General features: G+C 45.8%; 1 protein-coding gene across 1 annotated transcript in view; it reads right to left on the reverse strand.

The window, feature by feature from the left end:
• LOC142587076 (uncharacterized) overlaps positions 1-13,446 on the reverse strand; it is a 37,835-nt gene extending 24,389 nt beyond the window's left edge. The window contains exon 1 of the mRNA XM_075697965.1: positions 13,204-13,446. Coding sequence (XP_075554080.1) covers positions 13,204-13,295 — 92 coding nt within the window. The 5' untranslated portion in view covers positions 13,296-13,446. The remainder of the gene's footprint in view (positions 1-13,203) is intronic.
• Between the last annotated feature and the right edge of the window lie 1,105 nt (positions 13,447-14,551).

Genomic DNA, 14,551 nt, shown 5'->3' on the forward strand with positions numbered 1-14,551 from the left:
ACTGTTACTAATTGAGCTTTGAATCAACATAGCCACACAACGCATTGACACCGAGAATCTAGTCAGGAATGAGGTGTGTACTGCAGCGTACATGCTCTTTCGCGTTTCCTTAACAACAATCGATGCCATCAAGCGGCTCCAAGCCCACTCGTGAACTCCGAAGTGCATGGTGCAACGGCGCTTGCCAACGCAGAGAAACGCGTCATGCGGCAACTAGGCTCCTCTATCTCGTTTGTTTCTGATCACACTGCGCCATCTCGGGGCGCTGACGAGAACTTCGTGCATGTCTTTTGGAGACAGAAAGCATGGCATGCCGGTGCCTGCGAAAGCTGAGAATAGATCCTTTGCTTGTTGCTCATCCAGTGCCACATAATCAGTGACCCAAGCTGGTGAAAAGTTTATTGGAGAGTGGTATGTACGCAGTGCATTTGTGGGAACGCCTGCTAAAGCGTCCGGTTGCTCTCCTTGAGGAACACTTGCGATGCGGCTCGATTCCGCCCATCATCAAAAGAATGTGGGTAATCTTTTGCACCATTGTAGACGGGAGAGCATTTTCCCAGTGGCGCCTACCTATTGACCAATGTTAGCGTCATAGACATCAGTTGAAGAGCGATACACGCCTACTGGCAGATACCCAGTAAACCCGAGGTGGCATCACAACAAGCAAGCCATTGGGCTACCACGGCGGATAGCTCGGAAATTCATAACGCTCGCTACGTTAGCTCAGATAAGTTTTTCTCGGCAATCGCTCAAACGACTTTGGTGCGATTTGTTACATGTCAAATAAAATACATAAATTCTGCCGTTTCAAGTGACAAAACCACAGTGTGATTACTAGGCATGCCCCAGTGGGAGACTCCGTAATATTTGCGACCGCCTTTGGTTTCTTAATGTGCTCCAAATGCACAGCACCTGGGCGCTTTTCCATTTTCCTCACGTCAAAATGCGCCCATCTCGGCCGAGATTTCATCACAAGGCCCCGGGCTTACCAGCGCAACAATTTAGCCATTGTACGCGACTACGGTGGTTTATCGCAAATTGCAAACCTCGTAGAAACAGCAAATTATCTAGTTATTCCTCGCTGTTATTAGAAGTCTTGAAAATTTGAAAGTGTCAAGTGCTCAACTCTGCGACACAGCAGTAAAAGGTGTCGCAGTTCTGTAAACTTCGTCTGATGACACATCTGAAGCGGACAAAATGGATGCACCATGCACGACATTGAAATACCCCGCTAACTAGCGAATAGAATCTTTACAATACCGTTGTAAACGCTGTGAGAAGTTCACGTGGGCTGTAAATTTATCCATGTATCAAATTTGTGCATGTATCAAATTAGGCATGTATCAATTTATGCATGTAACCAATACAGCTTTTATAACTACAATATCGCTTTTGGGGCAGAGTTACAATTTAGTAAACTTCGTGATTTTACACTTTCTTTAAGATATTCCACGTAAGTATAGAAAAAGTTAACTCAAAACGAGGCTGCAATGCGCTGCAAATAAACGTTGCAGTATTAAAATTTATTGAAATGTGTGCTATATTATGTGGTGCGTTCTTAAGATCGCCGTGTTGTTATTGAAAATAATCCGGCAGAACGAACGCCTCTGAACAGCATTCAAGATATGCTACTTGCCCACCAAAGCGCCCATTATAATTTATATCACCCGTTTTAGCTGCCGCTTGTGAACGTATAAGTATTCAATGGTAAAAATCAATAAAATTAACGCTTTTGTGTCCCAACTTCGTATCACAAGACTTTTAAGAGCGCAGTAAAATAACAATTGCTCTGCTTGCGATAATACCATGGTTTATTACTTTATTGACCACCTGAAAGCGCATGCGTGATGAAGCTAAATGTGCCCGTTTAGGCAAGATGCAAAAAACCGCCCAATAACGCGCTGGTGTGAAGGTTTAACCGGCAGCCTGCACCGTGAGACAAACGCCGGTTATGACAGCCGGCAAAAAGTCTGTCAGGCAGAAAGTCGCGTCACTGCGTGCGGTTTTCTGCGAGCCAAACATACCTTTGAGCTCGCCTGTCCATCAGTCTTAAGCTTGCGCACACATTAAATATTGCACAGCTGCTCTGCGTATGCGCACGTTTTCTGCTATCCACCGCGCTAGCTTAGTCGCAATTGCGTTCCGCTGCTGATGCTGGCTTGACGTTGCGAGGAAGACCGCGGCTGTGGCCGCCGGATTTCGATAGGAGCGAAGTGTGAAAACAATCATGTATGGAGAGAGAGAGGAAAGGCAGGGGGGTCAACCAGACGACCGTCCGGTTTGCTACTCTACATTGGGGTAAGGGAAAGGGGGAATAGAAACAGGAAAGCGGGATAGAGGGAACACTGTCTGTGCACGCAGCAAAGTGCGTGGAAATCAGTCAACTCAAAGCAAGTGCTCCGTCGATACGTTAGGCTGCCGTCAGCCTTGGTGGTACATAGCTGGTGATGCACGTTGAAGTCACCAGTGAAGACCAAGTATTCGGTGGGCGTAAGCAATACGTTGCAGTGCATGGTAGTATATTTTTAAGCTAAACCCCAGCCGTTCCGACTTCAGTGCGAATATAATGATGTGGGTGTGCCATGACGCTTACTCAAGAGTTGCTAGTACTGAATTGAGAGCATCCAGCATTTGCATTGCACTTCGCGCTGACGGAGTGTGCAGGTTACTTAAGGGCATCCGAAAGGTATTCATCAGAGACCGGAGCATCATAACCACTTGCCGGTCTTCTTCGGGCAATTTGGCAGGAACCGGAGCTCTTCAGTCTACAGCCGTGCGCAGCTGTGTCACTTGACGTGGCTCCGGCTACGGCTGTGGCATCGGCTGCGGTATCGCTTCCGGCTGTGGCATCGGCTGTGGCATCGGCTGTGGCATCGGCTGCGGTATCGCTTCCGGCTGTGGCATCGGCTGTGGCATCGGCTGTGGCATCGGCTGCGGTATCGCTTCCGGCTGTGGCATCGGCTGCGGTATCGCTTCCGGCTGTGGCATCGGCTGCGGCATCAGCTGTGGTTTCGGTTGTGACTTCCGCTGTTGTTCTGGCTTTGGCTGTTGCTTTAGTAGTGAGGACCAAGTCGTATTGTTCTCCGCCATCGCCTAGTCAGATTTAGATTGAATTGCCCCAGGCCTATGGGGCAGATTAGGAGGTTGTCGGATGGGGCGTACTCTTCACAGAGGCATCAGCGTTCTTTGAAGTCCGGCGGCGTCGGGAGCGTCGCTTTCTAACAGCCGCAACAGCTTCCCGGCGAGACGAATGGTCTCTTGCCATCTGCTTCAAGATCGCCTGGAGCTCGTCGTTAAGAAAGGCAGGTGGTTAAAATTACTCTGGAGTCTCAACTAAAGGCACGCATCATAAAGAGAACGAGGTTCTGGTACGTAAAGCCCCAGAATTTATTTCTTTATGTTTCCTGTTTCCTCAGTCAACGTAGATAAAGGCCTTGAGTCATGTATACCTAGGCTCACAAACACTTTGTCACTCGAGTCTAGCCCTATTTTTTATCTTTGCTTCATGTTGTTTCTTCGTGAAGTACATATAGAGAACGCATGGCATGGGTTGTAAAGGCGGCGTAACGTCATATGTGCGGCTAACAGTGACGCGCAACTTTCTGGATGGCAAAATGAGAGACCGAAAGAAATGAACTGCATTAAACATTATATTACAGAATTTTACGTAATTTTATATTACAAAACCATGGCATGAATACGAATCATGCCGTAGTGGAGGACTTCTTATATATTTTGACGACCTGAGATGCTTTAATGTGCACCCAATGCATTGTACACGGGCGCTTTCGCATTTTACCCCATCTAAATGCTGCAGCTGTAGCCGCAATTTCATGCAGCGACCCTTTGCTTAGCAGCATAAAACCGAAGCCACTAAACCACAACGGCAGGTAAAGGAAATACATGTATGTATTATTTAAGTGCTGGCTCCGTGGCCACTTGGGGCTCTAGATATGTAACAACCCTATAAAGCCGACGAAACGCCCGAAATTTCCGTTTTGTATGCCGTTATATTTTTATAATGGTCAGCACAGATAGGATCTAGGGCTTTTGCTAAATGTTTACTGGCGGTTGTTACAAACTGCAACCCAGGACCATGAAGTTAGTGCGGGCCTAGCGGCCAACAACTTGGCGACCAGGGATGCGCAGACGGCACACAATCAAGACAGTCGACGTAATGACAAATAGGAACTTTTATTTAAATTGCTAGGGAGCTGTGTGGTTTGCAAGCTGCGTGACGGACAACGACACAAACGCTATGAACTGTTGCTGAAGTCAAAAGTTCTTTGGCGGGGGCGTCATTTAGAGCCCCTTCGGAACGCTCTCTCCCAGGACTACGCAGGCGTGAACGCTCGATAACGGAAGTCAGTTGAGCGGATTTTTTAGCCATGACTGGCGCAGCAAATGGAGAGGCACTGACGCGGACACACGCACACACAGACACTGCCGGCGCCTCCCCCACCGAGGAGAAGGAGATGAGCGTGCGCGTACAAAACTTAACCGTCTCACTAGCTGAACCGAGGCAGAACTGGCGGTCACACGCAGATATCACGGGGTTGCGCACGCCGATGTGAAGGAGGCTTCAAGGCGCTCGAAAAGGCTAACGCCATTTGGCCGTTTCGGCGTCCTTGGTATATTTTAGCGGTCGCTTTTACTACTATGCCTTCATAGTAGTAAAATTCAGAGCAATCTATGCTTTCCTAAGTCCAAAACACGTTGCAAACAAGAACAATCGCTAGCAATTTCAACGGTTCAGCTTCTCGAGGTGGCCAAAAAAAAAAAAAGAAACGCGCCAAGCGTCTCAAGGCAGTGGCTTGCCCGCGATGAGTTCATAAGGAAGTTATATGTCGCTTGTCAATGCATGCGTCCCTGACGTAATGGTTTCATTATCGGGCGTCTTTGATAGAGGGCCTGTGTTCGAACCCTGCCATCGGACAATCTTACCAATGTTTATTTAATTGGTTATTACGCAGTACATTCTTGAAAATGACGAGTTTAAAAGTCACGAAGCCGTTTGAAGACAGATGGACGAAGTTTAGACAAATCCATGTAGTACAGTTCCCATAATTTCCTTGCAGGCTCAACCGCGCTCCTTGCAGCTCCCGTAGACACTAGCGCCAGAGTGCTTTCTAGTAATTATTGTATATAACTTTGCTGTGCGGACCTACTGAAACGTCGGAGAGTCTTCAAGGAAACGGAGTGTGTTTGTAAGCAAACAGAACGTAGCCATGATTCCAAGAGGTTAACTTCATGACAACATATACAGCCTCTCTCTTTCCTTGTGCAGCATCCACATTAGATATTTCTTCCCTTTTTTTCTTTCGTTTAACGATGTCAGGCACGGCGTCATGTTTACATTACAATAGTCATTTCTGATTTTTTACAGTTGTTTTTCTCTTTTCTTGCGCAATGGATTAACGGTCTCGCTTTCTTGTTTCTGCAGTTTGGTTAATGCTGTTGCCTGCCACTAACAACACAATTGGTCATAGATAACGGCACTCGGCAAAATAAGCATACACAAATTCGAGAGAAGGACATGATGCATACAATAAGAATCGTGTAATACTATTTATGGTCGCAAAAGTTCATTTCGCGGCGGGAAAGCTTCTTCTACGTTGCAAACTGTGGCCGCACGATGGCACCACTGCCCCTGAACGAACACTCAACAAGCGGCGCAACAGTTCGATGGTGCAATGGTTGACGGTTTGTCGTGACTTTTCGCGCTCTGTCTGGCTTTTACCGAATGCGAATGAGCACTAATGATTCTCAGGCACTTAAACATTCCGAAGGACTATTGTGCACTGCACTGTCGATGCGGCTTCAGAGATCGGCGGAATAAAAGGAGACCAGAAGCGTGCTTTCTCACTCTCCAAACATTCGCGTTTCTGAAAATTTCCATCCAGAAAGCATCACCCGGGGTAATAGTTTTCTCTTTCAGATTTATTTGAGGATTCCGTAATCGAATACAACTGATGCATATCTATGCTATCCCGTTTGCTACCTACAAAATATGAAACAATTGTGCCTCTGTGCTTAAAATAAAGTACCTAAGTCCATGAGTTACCTGATGCCTGATACAGTGATGATGCAGTAACTTGAGCACATTGTAGTATCATTCAGAAAGGCAAAGTACACAAGCGAGTGCCCTGTAAACATTAATATAACAACTTCTGTATAGCTTGTGTCATGCAGCACACCATTTTATAAACAGATGCCTTAACACCGCCAATACGTGGTCACAAGAAATCCCATGAGTGCTCTGCAATACTATATTTTAAACAGCCTTGTTCACATATTCCTTCTTCGCAAGTAAGGAAAAGGCCAGAATGTGACATAGCTGCAAAACTGACCGCGAAACAACGAGTGTTCTTGCAATGGGGCCTGCTCATACTAGGCCTGTATGACACTGGTGCCGGAAAGACACTGAAGTGACAACAATGGGCTGACTATACTAGTCGCCAGATCATGTCAGTGAGATATATTTTGTCGCACAGGACAACAACGTGACCGACGACAGCGAGTCATCATGTTGTGTAACAACATTGCACCAACAGCGCCATTGCAACAGCAACTGCGTACCACATATAGTTAGCCTGGCTCAAAATGAGTGTAAACATGCTCTTGATGTTGAAATTATTCGTTGTCAATTCTTTTTAGTCACCCACATTGATATTAATTCAGTCCTGTTCGGCGGTTGTCAGGCTTAGTAGACCCGTCGAGCTCGTGTACCCCCTATGGGCGTACCTGATTTAAAGCAGTTATCACAAGGCAAACTATTCTTATAGGTCAGTTCTAATCATAGCTATTTGAAATGTGGCATGATGGGCACGCATTAAGTAGTGACACGGCACAATGCCAAAATCGCCATGTTGCGGTGTCTAATTGCCGCTGAATAACACAGCTTGCTCAGAGGGAAGCACGAGAAATGAGCCCTGTTGCAAGCACACATCATTCATATTCACGCGGTATATGGGTGCTTTCATTGTTTTCTAATCGCATAACTACGCCATTTATCGTCAGATGGGTCGCGCTGCATTATTGCTTGACCTATACAAGATGTCACGGTATTGCTACTTTGGCACATTTGTTCACCTCTTGGCATGCGGATAACTAGTGACGCCATGCAAATATCTTGTGAGCCTCACTCAGTAATTAGATATGAGCGCACAGCAGGCGTTGAAGTTGCTGTGAGAAAGCTACGTGTTCTTTAATTGTGCGCTTATTCTGCAGATCGTTAAAGCAATATTTCATCGACCAAACTGCATACGTAATGAAGAGCAAAGAAGCGAGAGCCAGCTACCATAATCAGCAGCGTAACCTCCGGTTTCATTGTCGCCGAATTCAAGAATGCGCCTCGAGGTCGCGGACATTCATATCAGCTCGGCTCAATTAGTATCATGGGATGTTTCGCATATGCGGAAATATGCAGGTTTGCCAATATAAACCCACTATTTCCCGTCAGCCTTGCGCGCCTTATACACTGTGCTTTAGTCAACCTAGCAAATGTGGTCGTGCCTGCCACTGCAAACAAGTGCTCCGCTAGGGTTAACCGGTATTGAAACGCGCAAAAGTTGGGCTGTATTGCTACTTGCCTCGAATATTCATAATGTGTCTTTCATAATATGTAACAATAAACGAAAGGGAGCAGACGTGTAGAAGTCAGCGCCGAAAATTTCTAAACAGCCGCGTCGCCGTGTGGGTAGTGCCATTGCAGTGTGACAACTAATTTGTCAGGGTTTTTGCTGTCTCCTGTTGACATGGCCTGTCGGCACAGCACAACTGTCATGGGAAGTGGGCAGAGGAAAATCCGGGTTTGGCCCTCAAGTGTTATAGGAGATTAACCCTTATAAACCATTCGAACCTCCTAAAGGAAGCCAAAGGTACCGGTGGGTATATGGCCATCCTCTTCTTAGCTGTCGCTTCTATAGCGGCAATCAGCAAATAGTAAATTTGGGCGGAAGCATCGGGTCTTGAAAAGAATTGCGACAAAACTGATCTCACGATGACTATCAACGGTAATGCGTTAGCACTGAATCAACACAATGACATAACGTATTGCCGCCGTCGAAACGAGTTATAAATGAGGCGTGTACCACAGCGGTAGCTCTCTTTTGCACTTCCAAAAGGACACTCAGCGCCATCTGACGAAACTGCCGCGAAGCCTAGGCATGGTCTCCGAAATGCGTGGCGCGCTAGTGCGTGCGCATGTTGAAGAAAATTGGCCGGTGATTACGGTACTATCAAATTCGAAATTTAAGTGCTGCTTTATACGTGTCTTCATTTCGCGATATATTCAGATCGCACCGGTCATTGCACCGACTGGCCGAGCTGCAGCGTGATATATATATATATATATATATATATATATATAACACCTGCATATAGACAATCCATGCCCAATGCCTGCATATACGCAGTATCCCAACTATCAAGCACTAATATTTAAAGTGTGTAGCTGGACACAAAAAAATGTAATTTTCTTCGTCCTCACTTGAGTATACTCAGATTATTTTTGCATTCCAGCTAATTGCATAACTGCTGTTAATTATTTATTCGTCTTCTCAAATATTATAGTTAAATGACGTGTGTCAATGGGAAATTGTAGAGCAGCATGAAAAACTCCCGATACAGCTCGCTGTTGCTCAGTGCGCGCTACATGAAAGTTTGTTTCCGAGCGTGAAAGAAACCAGCGAATACACGAGGGCTTCTTTTTCTGAAATTGCCTGAAAGTTCCCGAGATGATCTGAAAGGGCCTCGAATGGACACTCGTGCGGCAATTTTGCGTGTATTCGCGGACTCCTTTAATGGTCAGAAAAACACTTTTACGTAGCCCGTATTTAGCAATAGAAAGCTGCATCGGGAGTTCTGTGTGTTGCTCTACAATTTAATCTTTAACATTTTTCAACTACTTACAATACTTGAGAAGTTGATGCATTAAATAATGCTGATTATGTAATTAGACGGAATGAAACAATCATCTAAGTATATCGGAGCGGCGGCAAACAGCATTACCTTGGTTCTGTTTAGCTATGTTGCATTAGTATACTTTAAAATCTGGATGCATGATCACTGGCGCACCCTGTAGATCAGCCACACCAGTTGCCGCTTCCCGACAACTGCAGCTTACGCAACCGTAATCTTTTTCCAGAAAACATTTGCGGCGAACACCATGCGCGAAGGTGAGCTTTTTAACGAGATGACGTTCAGGGCGCTGTGTCACATAAAATCTGATGTTGGCGTCGGACCGCTTGGAGAAAAATGTTTGCGAACCACAAAAACGCAGGCCCTCCGCGTTGCGCAGAGGCGTTACTGAACTATTAGAATTTCTCAAAGCAAAATACATAAGAAAAATCACAAAGAAGCACTTAAAAACAACCTACAGGCATGATGGCCTCGGAATTTAACTTGAATAGACCAGAAAACACCAGAGTGTTAAGGGGAAATTGAAACACAAACACCTTTTGCGACCAGCGCGGCCCACTCGGTTCCTTGTAACAAAAGCATTGCGCTCGCCTGCGCGCATCCGCACAAAATGTGCGGTTGCGGGGAACTGTGACAAACAGTCAGATATCTTTGAAATCTAACGCGTTCCACTCTTAAAGGCGAAGCTTATGCGCCCTCCAAATTTTGGTTCTTTTCGTTGCAGAGGTGCTGTTGTACGCTAGGTTCTGGCGCTTTGTGTGCAAATATTCCAAATGCCACCCTAGAGCTAAATATTAAATATGGCACCCTAGACCTAAAGCAAAAAGCCAAATCGTATCGCTGGGTATGCCCTAGCTTCGTTTAACGGCGATAAGTGTGAAAGCAAATTTTTATTTAAGAAATCAACGTAATAAAAAAAGTAAAACAGTAACAGACACTTCTTAGTATGGATTGCGGTTTGACGTCTCGTGCTCTATAGGTAAATCACGTAAAATTATGTGAGTCCCCTTTCACCCGTACAGTGGGTAGGTTGCGTATGGTGAGGACTATGACAGAACAGCGCACCTACGAAGAAGACCTTCGTGAACAGAAGCGGGAATGTTCACGGCGACGGTGGGTGACACGTAATACGGACGAAAATCGTGCCGCTGAGGCCAAGCGTATGCGTACCTTTGGTTAGATCACCCTACCGACTCCACTCCCATCGCAATTGTGGGCGATTTCATCGGCCATAATCCTATCGGCCAGACGAAAAGTGGTTCGTGGCGTTTCTACTGTAAACATCAGGGTGCCTACGACGCGTCACTGGTCTTGTATAGACCTCCCATTAGCCAAGAACATTTCCACTGTCCCCGCAGAGTCACTGGCCTTATACCATAGGGATCGTAAAAAACTAGTCACTTTTGTGGCGAAATAATAAATTCAAAATGCAAACAAAAGAAGGTCGAATATATAGAAGAAAAGCATTGAGTATGCACTTGAGTAAAACAAAAAGAAAACTGAGAAAAAACAAAATTCGTTCCGATATGTCTTTTATTTCCAATGAACGTATTGATTATCAACATATTTATCACCATATGTACAGCTCCGCTGGTCATCGACGTTCACAGAGTGGAATGGCTCTGAATATTTTCTTTCCCCGGCATGGCCAGCGCCGCCGCGGATGCGCAATCGTGTTGCCATCTGGTGGTGTTTCAAGGTGGCTTCCTCCGCTTTCCTCTTCACGCTTTTGCTGCCCCGTCCTCTTCCGTTTTCCTCTTCACGCTCACCTTGCTCTCGCCTTCTTCCATCTGCCGCTGCGCTCCGCGTTCGCTTTTTCATCATTCGCTCTGCTCGTTCGCTCGGTTAAGCCTAGGGAGAAGGAGGCACGCCGACGTTCAACGCTTAAACAGGTGCTGTTTAAGCACCCGTTTAAGCGTTGCGTTTAGAGCTGTGCTCTAAAACGCGTCATGCGGTGACCGGCGTCCTCTATCAGCGCTTTTATCTGACTAGGCAGTGAGTTTTAGTGGCCCTACCGAGAAACACGCGAGTGGACTCCGAGACGAGAAGCGTGGCGCACCGGTGCCTGCGAACTTGCGAATTGATCCCTCCCTTGACACACACTCAGTGACACATACTTTGTGAAACGAGCTGCCTAGACGTTCGTAGAAGAGTGGCACGCACTTACTGTTACAAGCTCAGTGACACAAGTTGGCGGCGAAAATGTTGAATAAAGACCAGCAGAGACCGAGTGACGCATCATACCCAGGTCTCCATGTCGGCGCCAAAAATATGCTTTCCAACAGTGGTGCTTACCCAGTGCCGCATCTACAGTGACCCACGTCAGCGGGAATTAGGTTCTTTGAAGAGTGGCATATATGTACACATTGTCACATACTCAGTATTCTAAGTTAGTCCTATGGTTGGTTTTGAACCCTGTTACCTCAGCACAGTAGCCGGATGGGCTTACGATGCTACCGCTGACATTCCTGTGAGCCAGGTAGGAAGGAACATTCAGATACAAACACAAAAGCAAACAAATATACTTATATACGTAGAGACCAACATACGTAGAAAGATAGCTACATAACCTCCGGACAGCGTCCGAAGTAGCTTAAGAATACTAATGAAATAAAAAACAAGTAATTAAGGCCTGTGGTACCATGCACTTTTTTTACGAGCCACTATGGCCGACATTGAAAGGTACTCGAGAAATCTCTTCACACACCCCGGAACAGTCCTTTTTTTTTAGCGTCCCACCATTTTAGCACAGCTATATTTCTCTACAGACTATCTCGCCATTCTGCCTCTGGACCTCAAAATAATCACAACAATACTACAATAGTAAAAAAGTCAATACAAGTACAGCAGTTATAACTAAGCCTCCAGTATCTGAAACTTTCAAAATTCTTTGCCTACTAAAGCGATGAAGCCGTCTTATAGACACCCGCAAACAAACTTTAAACAAACAGGAGCTAATATCAAGCCTGTGCAGTGTTGCATTTAGCATAAAATAAACACAGGGTATGGGATGGTATTTCGGAATATTAGGCCCCTTCCTGGAACACCGCATCTTTTACTTAGGCACTCACTGCATTTGTGATAATACACTATTTCATAGGCTGATGGTTTCTCAAAGACAGACGTTTGACTGCTGAAAGAACACTAACACATAATGTACTGCAAAAATTTAGTTAGTGTTCGCAACATCTCTGAATCCGGAACACGGCGGCGGCATTACGATGTGGGAAAAGTCGAACACACCCGTGTACATTTATTTAGGCACACATTAATGAACCACAGGTTGTCGAAATAATTGCGGAGTCGCTCCTCAAAATTAAACTGTGGTTCGGGCATGTAAAACGACATGATTGAATTAACATGTCTTTAATGAATCGGAAACGTAACTAGGAAATAAGTAAAAAGCACAAAAAGTTTTAAGTTCACCAATATATCGTAAATATGAGTTGTCATCGTCCTTTAACAAAGCGCAGCTCTTTTGCGCCCGCTCTTGTGGGAAGCGTTGGCGTCGTGCCCGAGCACATCGAAGGAGTGAAGAGCGAAAGCGGAACGTAAGGGGAATGACAAACGGCGATAGCGAATAGAGCGCGAGGAGGAAAGCAGAGAAGGAGAGTGCAGCGGAACCGTGAGGCGGAAAGCGCAGCAGGAAGGTATGGCGAGAGCGCGAGAAGAAAAGCGTAGTCCCGCGTAAGACGGGGTTTGCGGTGGCTATGCCCACGAGATGGCACCAGAGTAGCGCGCGTCATCTGTTCACCGATGACGCCACCGATACCATATATGGAAACAAAGCGTTGCAGGAGAGGAGGCCTGACTGCGGCGGCAGCTGTGCATCACGCCTACGCGCCGCCCGCGCTATGCCTCCCGGGATGTCCCGATTAGCGAGGCAGTGGCGCCACACTTCGTTTCGTTTGTAACGTGCCGCACGATACCTATCGTCCGCGCCAGCCAATATTTTGCGAAATAAAAACACCTATAAAGCTGCATTGAAATTTCAAATAAAGGTTTATCGTAATGCTCACTGAATGTTTCTTGTAGGTTGCTGCCTATAACAATTGTCCTTAGGTAACCAATAGTTTCGATCCGATTACTTGCCCCTCGTAAGTGGCAAACGCTTATGGATATATACGTAAGATGGGAGAAATATATGCCTCGCTAATTCGCAAGTGCTAACAGTGCTGGGCAATTCATGCAAATAAATCATCAAACGATGATGCACTGGGCATCACTGCAGTTTCAAAGGCATAATTGCAATTTGAAAGCTACTTGTTCCAAAAGTATTACCGCATGAAAGGTATTTGTTGGCTTGTCTGCAGTGCAGGGAGGGCAAACAGGGCACTCCGGGCAGGGAGGGCAACCGTCGTCGCCCGTTGCATGACATCGCTTGGTTGTGGAAATAAGGGCCAGTGCAAGAACAGTCAATTTCACCGCACCAGCCATTACATTTCTCTACTTTAGAGCGACAGATGTTCGGCTGCGAGACCTTAAGGCAAGGACTTATAGATTCATGTATGCTCTATACCAATGTTTCTGCGAAAGCTCTATGTGACGTTGACAATACAGTGCATTGGTGTTTTATAGGTGCCATCGCGTATTTCATCAATCATGTACACTCTGAAAAAGAACAAAAGTTCAGTCTTTCAACAAGTGTGTGCTAATGGTTTTTCGCGGGTGATATTATAGGCAGCATACACAAATACATCACCAGGAGGATCTGAAAAAGAAAGAAGCCATCATTCCTCGGATATTAAGTGAATGCACAATGTCCTCCGAACGGCAATGCGTTGAAAGAAGCAGAAACGTATTAGGACATTATACAAAGGATAGCTGGTAGCTTTTTTGCTGCAAATATTCACTAATAAAATCTCGTAGTGATAAGAAAATTGGAAGGAAGAAAACATAACACATCAATCTATGCGCAAACATTTTTGTTTCACTAGCCCTCCCTTCCCAATTCTTCTCAACTGAGATTCGAAAATTTCATAAACAGTGTGAGCTCTCAATATCGGTAAAGTTGAAGAGAGCGCACATGAGGAAACACATTTCCTGCCATCGAATGGTTGCCCTTGCTTTATTGTTCTGGAAAGTGTAGCTCCCCTTTTCCTAGACGCTGTAGCACGAGACAGCCTTTGGTTAGCGGGTAATGGAAAAATCCGTGGCAATGTTGGACTCTGCGATCTATATCATGGATTCTGCAATTCTTTAACTTGACACAATATACGTGACCGGACGCCTCCATTGCATGTGTGTGGCTAAAGTGGACGCAAAGGTGCTTTTCCAGTATATATACACGTACCAGGTGAACCCCGTAAGTTGCGCAAAACGTTAAAAATATGCAAATGTCATGTAGTTAGAGAGAACCAAGGGAACGCTCTTTGCGCATCTCAGTCAAATCCCAGATGAACAAAGGCATGAAGTCTCCTTACACCAAAATATTTTCCAGCTGAACGCTCCACCTTCTGATGCCGAACTTAGCATGTTTTTACTCCGGAATGGCATGTTCTACTTCTGCATTGTTACTGCTTCTACTTCTTTTAGGGCCCGAATTCCCAAACTTCCCCATGTGATTCTGGAACACCTACGGCGACAATAATTGCACAACTTCACGAAGGGCCAACGAAGGGCCATCTCG

Source organism: Dermacentor variabilis, chromosome 7, assembly GCF_050947875.1.
Source record: "Dermacentor variabilis isolate Ectoservices chromosome 7, ASM5094787v1, whole genome shotgun sequence".
Lineage (NCBI taxonomy): Eukaryota > Metazoa > Arthropoda > Arachnida > Ixodida > Ixodidae > Dermacentor > Dermacentor variabilis.